Source organism: Pelodiscus sinensis, chromosome 5, assembly GCF_049634645.1.
Source record: "Pelodiscus sinensis isolate JC-2024 chromosome 5, ASM4963464v1, whole genome shotgun sequence".
Taxonomy (NCBI): Eukaryota; Metazoa; Chordata; order Testudines; family Trionychidae; genus Pelodiscus; species Pelodiscus sinensis.
Window position 1 is genome coordinate 27,248,564 of NC_134715.1, and position 14,155 is coordinate 27,262,718.

Below are 14,155 nucleotides of genomic sequence, written 5' to 3' on the forward strand. Positions count from 1 at the left end.
TGGGCAGTCTCCTTTGTTACTGGATGAGTCATTCCAAAGCTGTGTGAAACTTGCAGAAATATATTATTAACATCAGTATCGAATGCCAACCTCATAACTATGTACAGCAGGCAACTGTCTACTTAAAAACTGTCCAAATAAAAAGCTGACCCCTTAGCTAACAAGCTGGTAGAAATATGGGAGATGCTGCTAGCAGAAAGGAAATTATCCGGTAATAAATTTTCCATTCTGCAGCCCAGCATCTCCCACAGCTCGGTGGGAAACAGAAGTAGAGAGGGATAAGGAGACAGTAAATAAAATAGCTAGAAAAGGAATTCCCCATGAAGTTGGGTCAAAAGGCAACGACAGGCCAACGTTTGGAGTAACAAAGCAATGATGGGACAACACCTGTAGCATTTTCCTGCCAGAAAAGGGCTCTGCAAAGGACAGGAACTCCGTATAAAGGAATTAGTCAATGCTATGTGATGCTCTGCATCTCTCTGTAGCAGATGTACTTGCTTGTCCATCCCATGAGGTTTCTCTAGATCTTGGAACAGGGATGCTGGATACCTTTATAGGTGCCATGGTATATAGTCCAAGCCATATAGAAATGGATAGCTTGGAAGCTCTGAGTCCTTGACACTTCGGATGAAAAGATAAAAACTGTGCCTGATCTTGTGGATTGTGTATATATGTGTATATATCTATATATAGATAAATATAAATACAGTTTTCTGCAGGATGACAGAGTTACGTCATTATGGCACAGCATCCATAGGGTGCGGGGTAGGAAAGAGCAGGTAAAGCCCAGCCCCCAACCCCACCCCTTCTGCCTGAGGCCTTGTCCCTGGAGCCAAGCCCCAACCACTGCCAGCCCAGCCCTCCTTGGCAGATGGGGGAAGAGCCAAGCCTAGTTTAAAACGAACAAAAGGAAGTTTTTCTTTACTCAGTGCACAGCCAACCTGTGGAACTCCTTGCTAGAGGATGCGGTGAAGGCTAGAACTTTAACAGGGTTAAAAAAGAGTTACATGGATTCTTGGAGGTTAGGTCCATCAATGGCTATTAGCCAGGATGGGTAGGAATGGTGTCCCTAGCCTCTGTTTCTCTGGAAGTGGGAGACAGGGGAGAGATCACATGAAGATTACCTGTTGTGTTCCCTCCCTCTGGGGCATCTGGTATTGGCAAGTGTTGGCATACAGGATAATGGGCTAGATGGACCTTTGGTCTGACCCAGTATGGCCGTACTTTATGTTCTCCAGCTGCAGGGGACAGAGTCGGGACTGGCACACTGTGTCCTCAGCCTTCCCCAGCTGCCAGGGGCAGAGCCGGGGTTGTTGTGGCCTCGATCAGGCAGTGGGGTTAGGGTTAGGCTGTGGCACAGGAGAGGGGGGAGCAGAGGGAGAAAGGTCCAGGGTTGGTGCATGGCCAGGGTGGGGACAAGGGGAATGTGTGGGCGTACCCCAGCCCTCTTCAGTGGCTGGCAGGGAGAGCTGGGGTTGCCTACCTGCCCAAGGAGGATGGGGTGGAGGAGGTTGGAGAGCATAGCAAGCAGGGGGCACAGCCCCATATTTTAGTGTAATTCTTTAGAGCTCCTATGATGTGGGGCTGGTGTGCGGCCAGGGACAGGGAGGAGGAGAAAGGGCCGGGGCTTGCACACGGCTGGGGTGGGCAGAAAGGCCAGGGCTGGTGTGGGTGTGTCCCAGCCCTTCCCCGGTGGCTGGGGGGAAAAGCCAAGGTTGCCTACCCCCCGAGAGAGGGGGACTAGCCAGTGTAGTGAGAAGGGGGTGCAGCTCCGTAGTTCAGTGTAATTTCTTTAGAGCTTCTCTGACACCTAAGTTGTGTCACAGCTTTTCAGTCAGATGCTGTGGCTTTGGATAGAATGAGAGAAGAATAATCTCCTGCAAGGCATGAAAGAAAAGGCAACTTTGGGAAGAAATGACGGTGAAGCTCTTGGAATCACTTGGTTATGGTGGAGCATGCAGAATAAGGCTCCTTCCTGCATGGTCTGAGGTTGTCACTCGCCTGGTAGCCATAAGAACTGGTTTTGGAGAAGAGACAGAATGCTGAAGTTCAAAGGGGTGAGCTGTTAAGGTTTTCAACAAGAATAATTAAGTGAGACATATTCTGATAACCCTGCTCACTACAGTGACAGGTGAAATTCCCAAGCTCAATACCAATCTGATGTAAAGGGAAATTCCTGCCTGACCCCCATACAACCATCAGTGAGATCCTGCTCATGTGTGCAAGAACCAACCAAGACAAGTGCCTGAGACATTATGCTCAGTAGCCACCCGAGAGCCCCTCTCATACATTGTCATCCCTAGCCATTGGCATCCCATATGCTTCAGAAGGAGATGGACAAAAAACAGTGTTCACCAAAACACATGGAATCCCTTCCTAACTATTGCAGGTGACCAGCTGAAGTTCTGAAGTGTGAGTTCTTAGGAACCAAAAGACAAACCAGAGATGAACCCTTAAAGTTGCTAAGCTCTGCCTGACCCCTATCATCACAGGCAGTCTTGTCATATAAGCAAACTCATAAATGTGCCAAGTTTGCTCTTAAAACAAAATTACGTATTTGGAAGCCACAGCATCTATTGGGATATTGCTTCAGAACTTCACCTTCTCAAGACTGGAAAAGTGTTCATGGTCAGTCCATATCCACCCTTCTTGGTATTTATCTTCCCTAATGTATTTACAGAGAACAATCAAATCTCCTCCTCTCAGCCTTCTTTTTGCTAGGCTAGATAGCCCAGACTCTTTCAGTCTCCTTTCCTAAGACATGTGTGTGCAAGTAAGCTGAAAGAATGCTGAACCTCCATACAATCAGGCTGAAAACTGCCTGGCTAGGACATGAGTTTGAATTGTTGACTTTGAGTCTGCTGTGCCAATCGTGTTCAGCTTTATGTGAATCACTTTAAGGAAAGAAAGACGGCCCTACCTGTCTCATTAGCTCTGTCATTTCTACATGTAATGCCAGGCTCATTGTCCTGCTTTGCTTTTTGATGTATGCAACCACAGTCATAATGACTGACTGAACCAGGACACGAATTTCCTCTGGGGTCCTAGTTTGACAGTTCTCTGTTCAGAGACTGATGCTGTGGTTCTTCTGCCCAAAACTTCATATTCTTTATGAGATTTCTGGTCCCAGATATGCTCCCCAACACTTTAGGCTAGCATTTTGTGAACCAAGAACTGGGAGGTATATATGATGCCTCTTGTGGACCTTCACTGGGACTGTCCTGTCTATCATCACAGATTGAATGCTGGTCCACCTGATTTTGGACCAGCATTCAATCTTTCACGTGCTTTGTAAAGGAAAGTTTGGAGCAATGTGACGTGCGATCCTAACCACAGAGTGATTATTGTGCATGACACTCTGAGGCCTAGAGGCTGAAGGCAATGAGCTATGGTTGGCCTTGTGGATTCTAGCAGAATCAATATAAGGGCCTGGATCTTGTAGAATCTTTCAGGTGATGGATAGATTTTTGCCACTGAAGTGCCTATGTCCACTCACAGGCGAGAGAACCTCGTCTAGGAGCTAGATGTTAATTATAAAGTCATGCACTTGCAAAAGACCCAAAGTTCAAACAGCAGTATACTGCAGCCTGGGTCAGAGCTCTGATAAGGATATAGTCTAGAAAGGGCTGAAGATGACCTTCCTGTGACTTGAGTCTGGCTATGATCACCACAAGCACTTTTTTAAAGGCCAGGCAAAAGAGAAGAGATCACAGAATGCTAGAACTGGAAGGACCTCGAGAAATCAAGTCCAGGGCCCTGCCCTTGTGGCAGGACCAAGCACCATCTAGATCAGGGGTCAGAAACATTTTCAAACCAAAGAGCCAAACTACATCTAAATTGAGAACAAGTGGTCAACAAAGAGCTGAATAAGAATGCCCATTTGCACGGCTGAAAGTATACAACTTAATATTATTGATAACTGACATAATGATTACCAGTAACTATAGCATAAATGAAACATTTGTACTCAGAAACTTTATTTAATGGGACTTCTGCTGCTGCACCCTTTCACACGTTTATTTGAAGTTTACATCATAACTGGTCAAATCCAGCTTCAGGCACGCATTCAGGCTGTCTTTTGTCAATCTTAAGGCAGGAGTTTGGGTTGAGGTGTATGAAGGGTTCAGGGCAAGGGAAGATTGGCTGCATGATGGATTCAGGGCACAAGGCTGGAGTGTGTGGGGGGTGCAGGAGTGTTATGACAGGGGACTGGGGATGTGCAGGTGCAGAAGTCTGGGGAAGTGGGGCCACGAGGGGCTCCGGGCACAGGTGTATGATGGGCTTAGGATTCGGGTGTGTGGGGGGGAATTCATGAGTGTTATGATGCTGGGGCCAGATGGGGACTGGGCCCCAAATGGGGGCTTGTTGGCTAGCCTTGATTATTAAATAAAATAAAACATTATGTCCAACTCAAAAGTTTTCAATATTGTCTTTATTTATGGCAAGGGCAGGGAACCTTTTATGTGTGAGGGGCTACTGTCGCACAGAAAAATTAGTCGGGGACCGCACAAGTGAGAAGCAAAAAAACGACTGCTCCAAAAATCTCCAACCCTCACTAATGTGGCTCCCAACTGAGACACCTCACTCCCCTGGCACTCCAACCCCATGCAGCAAGTATCTCTCAGGCACGATCTGCAGGCAGCGCTGGAAGAAACTCACATGCCGCTCCTTCAGGAAATCCAGCTGCTCCTTGTCCCCAAAGACAAGCTCCTCCGCCAACATCCTAGCCGCTCTACCCATCCAGCCCTGATGAGATCAATGTGCATCACCACCACATCTGGCACAGTCGGATACACGCCCTCATGTTATCTCAGTGTTTGTGTCCGCTGAAACGAGACACGCTCCCTAGATTAAAAGATTATTTTAAAAACTAGGAAAGCTCAGGGCTTTCTCCACATAATCCCACACAAGAAGCCAGTGTTGGCTCCAATCTTAGGGGGCAGGAAAGGGCACAATGCTGGATCGCTAGCACAGGCTCCCCATTTCAAGTGGGAGAACGAGGAGTAAGCTGAGCTTGAGCCACGAGCCATATTTGGCTCCTAAGTGAGCCATATATGGCTCGCAAGCCATAGGTTGCCAACTCCTGGTCTAGAGATCAACCTAATAGATGTCTATTCAACCTGCTCTTAATTATCTCCAGTGATGGAGATTTCACAACTCACTAGGCCAACCTTTTTACACCCAAGATCACTTTTTAAATGACAGACCAAGCCAAGATCTACCGCTCCGCCCCTTCCTTGAAGCCCCGCCCTCTCTATTCTCCTTCTCTCCATCACTTGCTATCCCCAATCCTTATACTGCTGCTTTTTTAAAAAGGTTTTTCCAACATTTGGAAGAGGTTTTTCAACATTTGGAAGTGGTGCTCAACCAGGGTGCACCACGCTCCACGTGGGCTCGTGCAGAGAAGAAGCTGCCTGGCCAGCTGGCTGTGGCCTTCAGCCCGGAGGAGGCTGAACCGCGCTCCAGCTGATTGGGCAGCTTCCCCTCTGCGCCTGCCCACGTGGAGCTTGGTGCACCCTGGCTGAGAGCAATGGGCAGCTGTCCGGGAAGCCGCTTCTCTTCACTCCCGCCCAGCTGCCCTGTGCTCAGCACGGGAAGCTTGCTCCAGCGTAGCTGAAAGCCACAGTCAGCTGGCTGGGGTGTTTCAGCCCTCTCCACCTCCCACCATTCCTCGCAGATACTCACCTGTGTTGTTGCTCGGTGAGTAGCTGCTCCTCAAATGAGGAAATCTAATGTAAATGTACTGCGCAGGCGCGCAGTTCAGAGAGGGCTCAAGAGCTACTCTTAGAGCCCCTGAGATCTATCGGTAGATCGCAATCTACTGGTTGGTGACCACGGAACTAGGCAATTCAGTCCAGTGTTTAACCACCCTGACAGGAAGTTTTTCCTAATGTCCAACCTAAACCTCCCTTGTTGCAGTTTAAGCCCATTGCTTCTTGTCCTTTCCTCAAAGGCCAAAGGGAACAACTGTTCTCCCTCCTCCTTGAAAACTACCATCAGTCTTCTCTTTTCTAAACTAAACAAACCTAATTCTTTCCATCTTCCCTCATAGGTCATGTTCTCTAAACCTTTAATAATTTTTTTGCTCTTCTCTGGACCTTCTCTAATTTCTCAACATCCTTCTTGAAACGTGGTGCCCAGAACTGGACACAATACTCCAACTGAGTCCTGATCAGTGCAGAGTAGAAGGGAAGAATGACTTCTCATGTCTTGCTCACAACACGCCTGTTAATGCATCCCAGAATCATGTTTGCTTTTTTTGCAACAGTGTCACACTGTTGACTCATATTTAGCTTGAGGTCCACTATGATTCCTAGATCTCTTTCTGCAGTACTCCTTCCTAGATATTTGCTTCTCATTCTGTATTTGTGAAATTGATCACTCCTTCCTAAATTGAGTACTTTGCATTTGTCTTCATTAAACTTCATCCTATTTAACTCAGATCATTTCTCTAGTTTGTCCAGATCATTTTGAATTATGACCCTATCCTCCAAAGCACTAGCAACTCTTCCCAGCTTGGTATCATCTGCAAAATTAATGAGCATGCTTTCTATGCCATCATCTAAATTGTTGTTGAAGATATTGAAAAGAACTGGTCCCAGATCAGATCCCTATAGAACTCTACTTATTACGCTCTTCCAACATGTCTATGAACCATTAATAACTACTCTCTGAGAACGGTTATCTAGCCAATTATGTAGCCACCTTATAGTAGTCCCATCGAGGTTATATATCCCTAGTTTACTGACAAGAAGGTAATGTAAGACCTATTAAATGCTTTACTAAAGTCTAGGTATACCACGTCCACCGTTTCTCCCATAGCCACAAGACTTGTTACTCTATCAGACTGGTTTGACATAATTTGTTCTTTCACATTATTATCTTCCAGTTGTTTGCAGATGAATTCCTTAATTACTTGCTCCATATCTTCCCTGGCACAGAAGTTAAACTGACTAGTCTGTAGTTGCCTGGGTTGTTCTTATTTCCCTTTTTATAGATGGACACTACATTTGCCCTTTTCCAATCTTCTGGAATTTCTCCTGACTTCCATGATTTTTCAAAGATGATAGCGAAAGGCTCAGATACCTCCTCTATCAGCTCCTTGAGAATTCTAGGATGCATTTCATCAGGCCGTAGTGACTTGAAGACATCTAACTCTTCTAAGTAATTTTTAATTTGTTCTTTTTTTTTATTTTAATTTCTAAACCTACCCCATCCATTTCCACAAGCATTCACTATATTAGGCACCCCGTCACACTCAAACTTCTTGGTATAAACTGAAACAAAAAAGTCAAGTAGCTCTGCAATTTCCAAGTTTTCAGTTATTGTTTCTCCCTCTTCACTGAACAATGGGCCTACCACCCTGTCCTTGGTTTTCCTCTTGCTTCTAATAAGTTTTTAGAATGTCTTCTTGTTTACCCTTTATGTCTCTAGCTAGATTGAGCTTGTTTTGTACATTGGCCTTTCTAATCCTGCCCCTGCATACTTGTGTTGTTTGCTTATATTCATCCTTCGAAATTTGACTTCAAAGTAATTTCTCATGGTGACTTCGACTTTACTGTCTCTTAGACCTTAGGACACGATTTCCTTTCTGAAGGAATAACCATGTCCCACAGCCAGGGATGCTCCTGCAGCATCAGCCTTTGCAACTTCAATAAGAAGTTGGCTTAGAACCAATGGTTAATATGTTTACTGATGTTAATATGTTTTCCCATTCCTTATTGATGACCCCCTCAAAGGAGTACAGGTTGTACCTTCCTTAACCAGAACTCTGTGGTCTGGCAAAATCCATGGTTCAGCATGGACTACAGATGTTCCTGGACCACAGAGCCCAGGAACAGGGAGGTCAAGCAGTGGAGCAGCAGCCACATAGGGGGCACTGGCAACTCAACCGGGAGCCCATTGTCGGGGAAGAGGGCAGGGAAGAGCAGCACAGTGGGGAGTTCTGGCTCCAGTGGAGCTTTCTAGCCCCAGTGGCCAGTGAGCTCCAGTCCAGCAGCAGCTGTGGAGCTCTGACCCCAGTAGCAGCCAAGGAGCTCTGGCTCCAGCAGCCCAGAGCCCCTGTCCCAGCCTCAGCGGTAGCCAAGAACCTCCAGCCCTGTCCGCAAAGCCGGGCAGCTGTGGAGCTCCAGCTGTGGCATTCCGAACCTGACTGTGGTGGGGTCGGTGGCCTCTAGAGAACCCTGAGGGGATTGGGGCAGCAACAGGGGCAGGTTGGAGCTCTAGGCCGGTGGCAGCATGGGCCATGAGGGGAAAGACCTTCCCTGGTGCAGCAAATCCCCTCGTTTGGGACCTGTCAGTCAGATACCAAGGGTGCCAGACCAGTGAGGTCCAACCCGAACAAGGAAATTGCTGTCAAGAAAGAAGATTTTGAAGGATAGTATTTGCTTTGAGGCTCATGTTAAGGCTCTTGTTCAGGTTGGTCTGGGTTATGACCACTATCTTTTTATTGTGCATGGCCTCAAACTTCCCAGAGGAAGAAAAATGTTGGTGCTCTTTTTCTACATTCTGCTGGATCTTGTTTTTAAGTTATGGAATTACTGCAAAGGATTACAGTCCACAAAGGCAAAGCTAATGTGCAACTTCTCTCTGGTTTTATATTTTGTTTTTCACTTTCCTGAGGAGATTATAGAAGTTCTCTCCATAGTTCTTGGTAAGGTGCGCACTTGCACGACCGTACACAAAAAATTCTTCCCCCACCCAATTCCTCTGGAGAGCTGCATGGCAGGCAGCTGCTCCCGTGGGTGGGGCCTGCTGAGATAGCATGGTGGGGACCAGGACCTACCAGGGGCATATGGGGGCAGGTCAGGAGAAAGAGGAAGGCACCAAGGGACAGGGTGCAGGAGAGACAAATGCCAGGGGGCCAAGTGGAGACAATGAGGAAAAGGGCAGGAGGGGAGGTGCCAGTGGGAGAGGGGACTGGGTGACGCTGGGAGAGGAGAGCGTAAGGGCATTGGGAGCTGTATGTTGTGCAGGCCTGATTTAATTGAAAAATTCTTAATAAAGTATCACCCCCTCCCAATCTACCCTCGAGGCTAGGATGCCAGGTGTCTGGTTTTCTACCGGACAGTCCGATATTTGCACTCTCTGCCCAGTAAAAAAAAATTCAGAAAATATCAGACATGTGCAATGACTGGTATTTTCTGAATTTCCAGCTGGGCAGCGGACAGAATCTGGTGGTGCCTCCTGTGGTTGTGTGCTGAAGCCAGGCGGTGTGGGTTTTTTTTGTATGCCTGACTGTAGCGGGGTTTCCGCTCCACCACAGCGCCCCTGCCGTCTGCTCGGGGAATTATATCTGCCAGCAGGTGGCGCGGTCTCTTCGGGACACTGCCCTCCGGCAATGTCCACAATAGCCTGAGCTTTTTCCCTCCTTCCGGGGGATGTTGTTAGTTGTAGGTCGGTAGGCCTTTCGGAGGCGGTTCCTCCGCCCTGGCCCAATGGGTAGATAGTCCGCCCTATGGCCCTACCGTGCCTTAAAACAGTCCGAGTCTGTGAGTCTATCTCCGGCCTTACTTCAGGTCGGGGTGAGAGACAATAGTTCAGGGGCCCGGCCTTGCTTCAGGCCCGGGCCATGGGGGAAGAAATTCTCCGTATACTCAAGTCCCTTAACTCAGTTAGGGCCGGGCAACAGTCCTAGTCCTGGCCCTTTTAAAAGGTCCGGTCCAGATCCTGGCCAGGTACCAAGACCACCATACGGAGGCCCAGGCCCTCGAGCAGGGCAACAAATGGCAGCAAACCACCGTAAGCTGAGCCGGCCCTAACCCAAGGCAGGGCCGCAGACAAACACCCACGTTTGTAGACGCTCCTAGTTCAAGAGCTGGGCAGGTAGTGCACCTGCAGCAGTGGCAAAGGGGGGAGACTGCCACCCGGTTAGTGGGTGGCAGGGGGAGGGGGCGCAGGCCCACCCACCTCACTGCGCCCCGGCCCAGGGGCCCTGAATGCAGCAGTGGGCTCCAGCCCGCAACTTGCTGGCCTAGGGCAGTTCTCAGCCCATGCAACCCCCTGGGCCGCTTCTTGTCTCCCCCTTCACTGGTACCTGTACCTCCAGCAGGTCTGAGCAGGGAGTCGAGGCGCTGTCATCCCAGCAGGGTCCGGCTGGCCCAATCCAGGGGTCAAGGGGTTGGAACCCCGCAGCATCCCGCGGGCGCACCCGGCCCCGGCGTTCCAGTACCCATAGGGGTTCCAGCTGGTCCAGCGGCTCGGGCCAGTCCTCGGGGTCCCCGGGAGGTTCCGCTGGCTGGCTTGGCCAGGCCTCAGTAGCCCTGGCAGGGAAGCCTTGGCTGGCTTCCGAGGCGGCCGCTGAGGGCGGCCTAGCCCGGGTCTTAGCCTCCCCAGGCAGGAGCTCCAGACAGGCCACCGGCTCCTTCAGAGGCTGGGCCCTGACTGAGCTCCCTGGCAGCCTTCTTATAGTCCTAGCCCCGCCCTTTGACTTCCGGTCAGGTGAGGGGGCGGGGCTAGGCTGGGCCCAAAATGGCTCCCAGAGGGGTTCCTCCGCCTCTGGCTCAGTGGGTGGCCATTCCACCCCACTACACTGACACATGTGGTTTTTTTTTGCTTGACAAAAATTTTTAACCCGCATGTTTGGTATTTTTTGGGAGAGCATCTGCCAACCCTACTTGCGGCCCACAGCTGTTTTCTTTGGAGTAATGTGGCCCTCACCGCTTTCTGAGTTGTGCAGGCCTAACCTACCGCATGGCGGGGGCGGGGGGAGGGGAGAGAGAGGTGTCTGCTCCGGCAGCAGGGAATGGGACATGCTGCATGGGGGAGGGGTTCTGCTCCAGCAGCTGGGAATGTATAGCAGGGGGTGCCACAGTGGTACACATCCAAACTAGTGCACATGACCTCAATATTGGTGCACAAGCCAAAACTCACTCTGCTCACGGTTGGAAAAATCATACAGGGAACACTGGTTCCATCCTCCATTTTTGTATTACAATGTAAACCAAAAATATTGAAATATTTGTGATTGCCAGAGGATAAGCACGTCTAAGTACACTTAAGCCACACACGTCATTGCCTTCATATTTGAATGGTTAGAAAGAAAAGGTGGAAGCAACTCTAATGGCCTAATATAACTAGCTGAATAATAATGCACCTTGTACAAGCATCTATCTTACAATTGTAATGCAAGCTTGGAAAGCATTCTGATTCAAGAGATGACCAAGAAATAAACCAGATAAAAATCTTCCTCAAAACTCAACAGGATATGTGAACACTCACTAGTGAAGGAAAGTTTAAAATAGTTCAGTGTCCTTAATCTAATGTATATTTGACAATGAAAAAAACGATGTCTAGAATAAAAGAAGCTACAAAGGGACATCTGGAAATTATTTTTGCCAAGCAAAACTGCTACAGAGTATAGATCTCTTTGTGAAAAAATGTGACTCATTCACATACTATTACCCAAGGTCTGCTCACTTACAAGGTCTGAACTACAACTGTAACTTGACATGCCAGATGAAAAAAGCAGTCAGAAATGACCATAGCCTGTCTTGCATTAGAGCAGAGTCTTCTGATCCTCTCAAGGACACTTTATGGTCTTCATTATTCTTTGTCAGTAGCTAGAGCTTGCTCATAGTCCTGCAGCCAGACCTTCGATAACACACTGTTATGAAAGAGCTGAAAGAGTGAAGATGGGGTAGGAGGCGGCCCTGGCACAAAATAAAATAATTTTACTGGCACATTCCTTTAGGTAGCTTTAGGATGAAAATGGTACTAAACCAAAGTTAAGAGATCATACTGATATAAAAATCACAAAGCTCAGTGTATACAGGTGGGAAGGAAGGAACTGCCTTCACTAAGATGCTATTCTTTCATTCAATGCAATAAACTGTTTCTCAAAGCACAACACATACCTCAACCTTCAACAGTCCCAAGTGTTTGGAACATGGGTTGCCGGCAGGGCAGCCAACCCCTCAGAACTGGCATAATGGCAGACTGAGAAGAAGAGACTTAGGTCCTCTGTATTTGGGACCTCAAAGCTCTACTCTTAGCTCTGCTTGGAGTGAATCTGTCATCCTCTTACCTGCACCATGGTTAATTCAAATCAATACCACTAATCCCTCACTTTCATGGGCACTAATGGATTACAAAACGTAGAAAGAAATCAATTAACATACAAACCATTTATTAAACACACACACACACACACACACACACACACACCACCCAGTTTCCTATAAAGCAATATTGCCAGTCTTTCATGATGAACATCTTCCTAACATACCTTTTAGAGAAATCCTATTTTCAAAAGATATAAGGCATTTTAAAACAAATATAAAAGTCTGTATTGTAGACAGCACATTCTTAGGGGCTGAGACTGTCAATTATGTGTGTACACAATGTTTAGCACAATGATTTGAGATTTTTAGGCATTAATGAACTAATAAAAGCTTAATAATGAAGTATTGAACTAAAAACGGCCAAATTTGAATTATAATACAGTGATAGAGGTGTGATTTTTTTAATGTTTACCTTTTCAGAAGTACCCTTAACAATACACCTTTTTCCTGGAGGAGCTAGGAAAAAATAATCTTAAAACACTCACCAGGTCACTTTTAGATACATCCTGATAATCTGCTGAGAAGCATGACATTGAATCTCTTGAGCCGTTGCCCTCACTGGTTTGCTTTGGAGGCTGTGCATGTTGCCTGTATGTTGCACTCTTAGGGGTCCAGCAAAAAAGGTTGACCGATTCACGGACACAACGTTCAATGTCGATTTCTGACCAGGTATTGAAAAACAAGCAAAAACCCAAATATGAACATTAGTAAAATCAGTTAGACCAGTGAAACTATTGCTGAAAAAATATCTTCCATTTTCCATTTAGTAGCCATATAGTTAATTTTCATTCAAAAGCCATTGCTTTACTGACAAATTATATAAGGATTAATTTTATCGCTACTGAAATGCAGCCACCTTGGGAATGTAAAGTGACAGCAAAGTTACACTATACAACTGTGTAAGACAGGTAGGGAAAAATAACCCATAACCAACTGAAACTATAGGGATATTTTAGTAGATGAATTTAATAACTTATATAGTAATGTACTTTGATAAAATTTCTCGGCATACTATAAACCAAAATGCCTTTAAATGTATATGTACAACAGAAAACAAGTCAAGTAACATCTATTTACATGATGCTTGAACTTTCAGACAGCCCAAAAACCAATGCCCTAGGTATCATGGTTACAGTTGCTAAAACCTATTATTTCCAGATTGAAAGAGTTCAGTGAAACAGGTACAGAATTTGAACTTCGCGTGGCCTGCTATTTTTGACAAAGCGATATGCTTTCTGTCTACTTGGAAACAGGAAATTTCAACATTATTTCATGCTTGATGGCACACAAAATGGATCTTATTCTTACTTTGAATTCAATCAAAAAATGGCTGCAGCTTAAAGAATAGCATACTGGCTGCAACGTTACTGAATTTTTGGGAGGACAGGGGAATGCTTTAAAAATATAAAATAAGCTATCACAAGCTGCAAATCAGCAAAGCAGAATGAAGGAACAGGTTAGCAAAAGTGATCCCATCACAAACTTTATTTCAAAAGTGATAACATCAGGGTTATCTACCTTCTGAAAGCAAGGTTGTTGTAGATCTGACCAAAGCAGTTAATAAGGGTACACAGTTTCTTTAGCACAGCAAAAGGACCAGCTGATATGTTTCATCTGATAATGGGACAAATACACAAGAGTGCAAATTTATTCTCAGCTGCATATTATGACAGCCTGACACAGTACACACAACATGACATTAATACAACCAGTTCTGGAGACCTCTGGCAAGGCAAGCAACACCACCAAGTTTAGAGCGGAACATAAGGTAGAATATTTCAGTTAGACAGAACTACTTATTCCAATTTTTTTTTTATTCATGATAAAGGCTTAGCCTGTTCAGGAAGCCATCCTTATTCAGGAAGAGTGCTTACCTTTTAACCACAAACTAAAGTCCTCTTAAAGTCATTGTGCTTAAATGCTTTCTTGACTGAGGGGCTTAATAAATACTGGCAGCTAAGAACTCCTGAGTTCTAACAGCAGTTCTAGCCAAGCATCCTGCTTAGAAGGCCATAAAATCACAGCCTCCCTGCATCCGCTCTAAACTTGGGGAACCTAAGGCCTGGGGGGCAGATGTGGCCCCTGGCTTGCCT

At 46.6% G+C, this 14,155-nt stretch overlaps 1 protein-coding gene across 8 annotated transcripts in view; it reads right to left on the reverse strand.

The window, feature by feature from the left end:
* Nucleotides 1-14,155, reverse strand: part of TBCK (TBC1 domain containing kinase) — a 184,130-nt gene that overhangs the window by 56,909 nt on the left and 113,066 nt on the right. For all 8 annotated transcript variants that reach the window (XM_075929700.1, XM_075929695.1, XM_075929699.1 and 5 more), the window contains one exon: nucleotides 12,548-12,723. In XM_075929700.1, coding sequence (XP_075785815.1) covers nucleotides 12,548-12,723 — 176 coding nt within the window. The remainder of the gene's footprint in view (nucleotides 1-12,547; nucleotides 12,724-14,155) is intronic.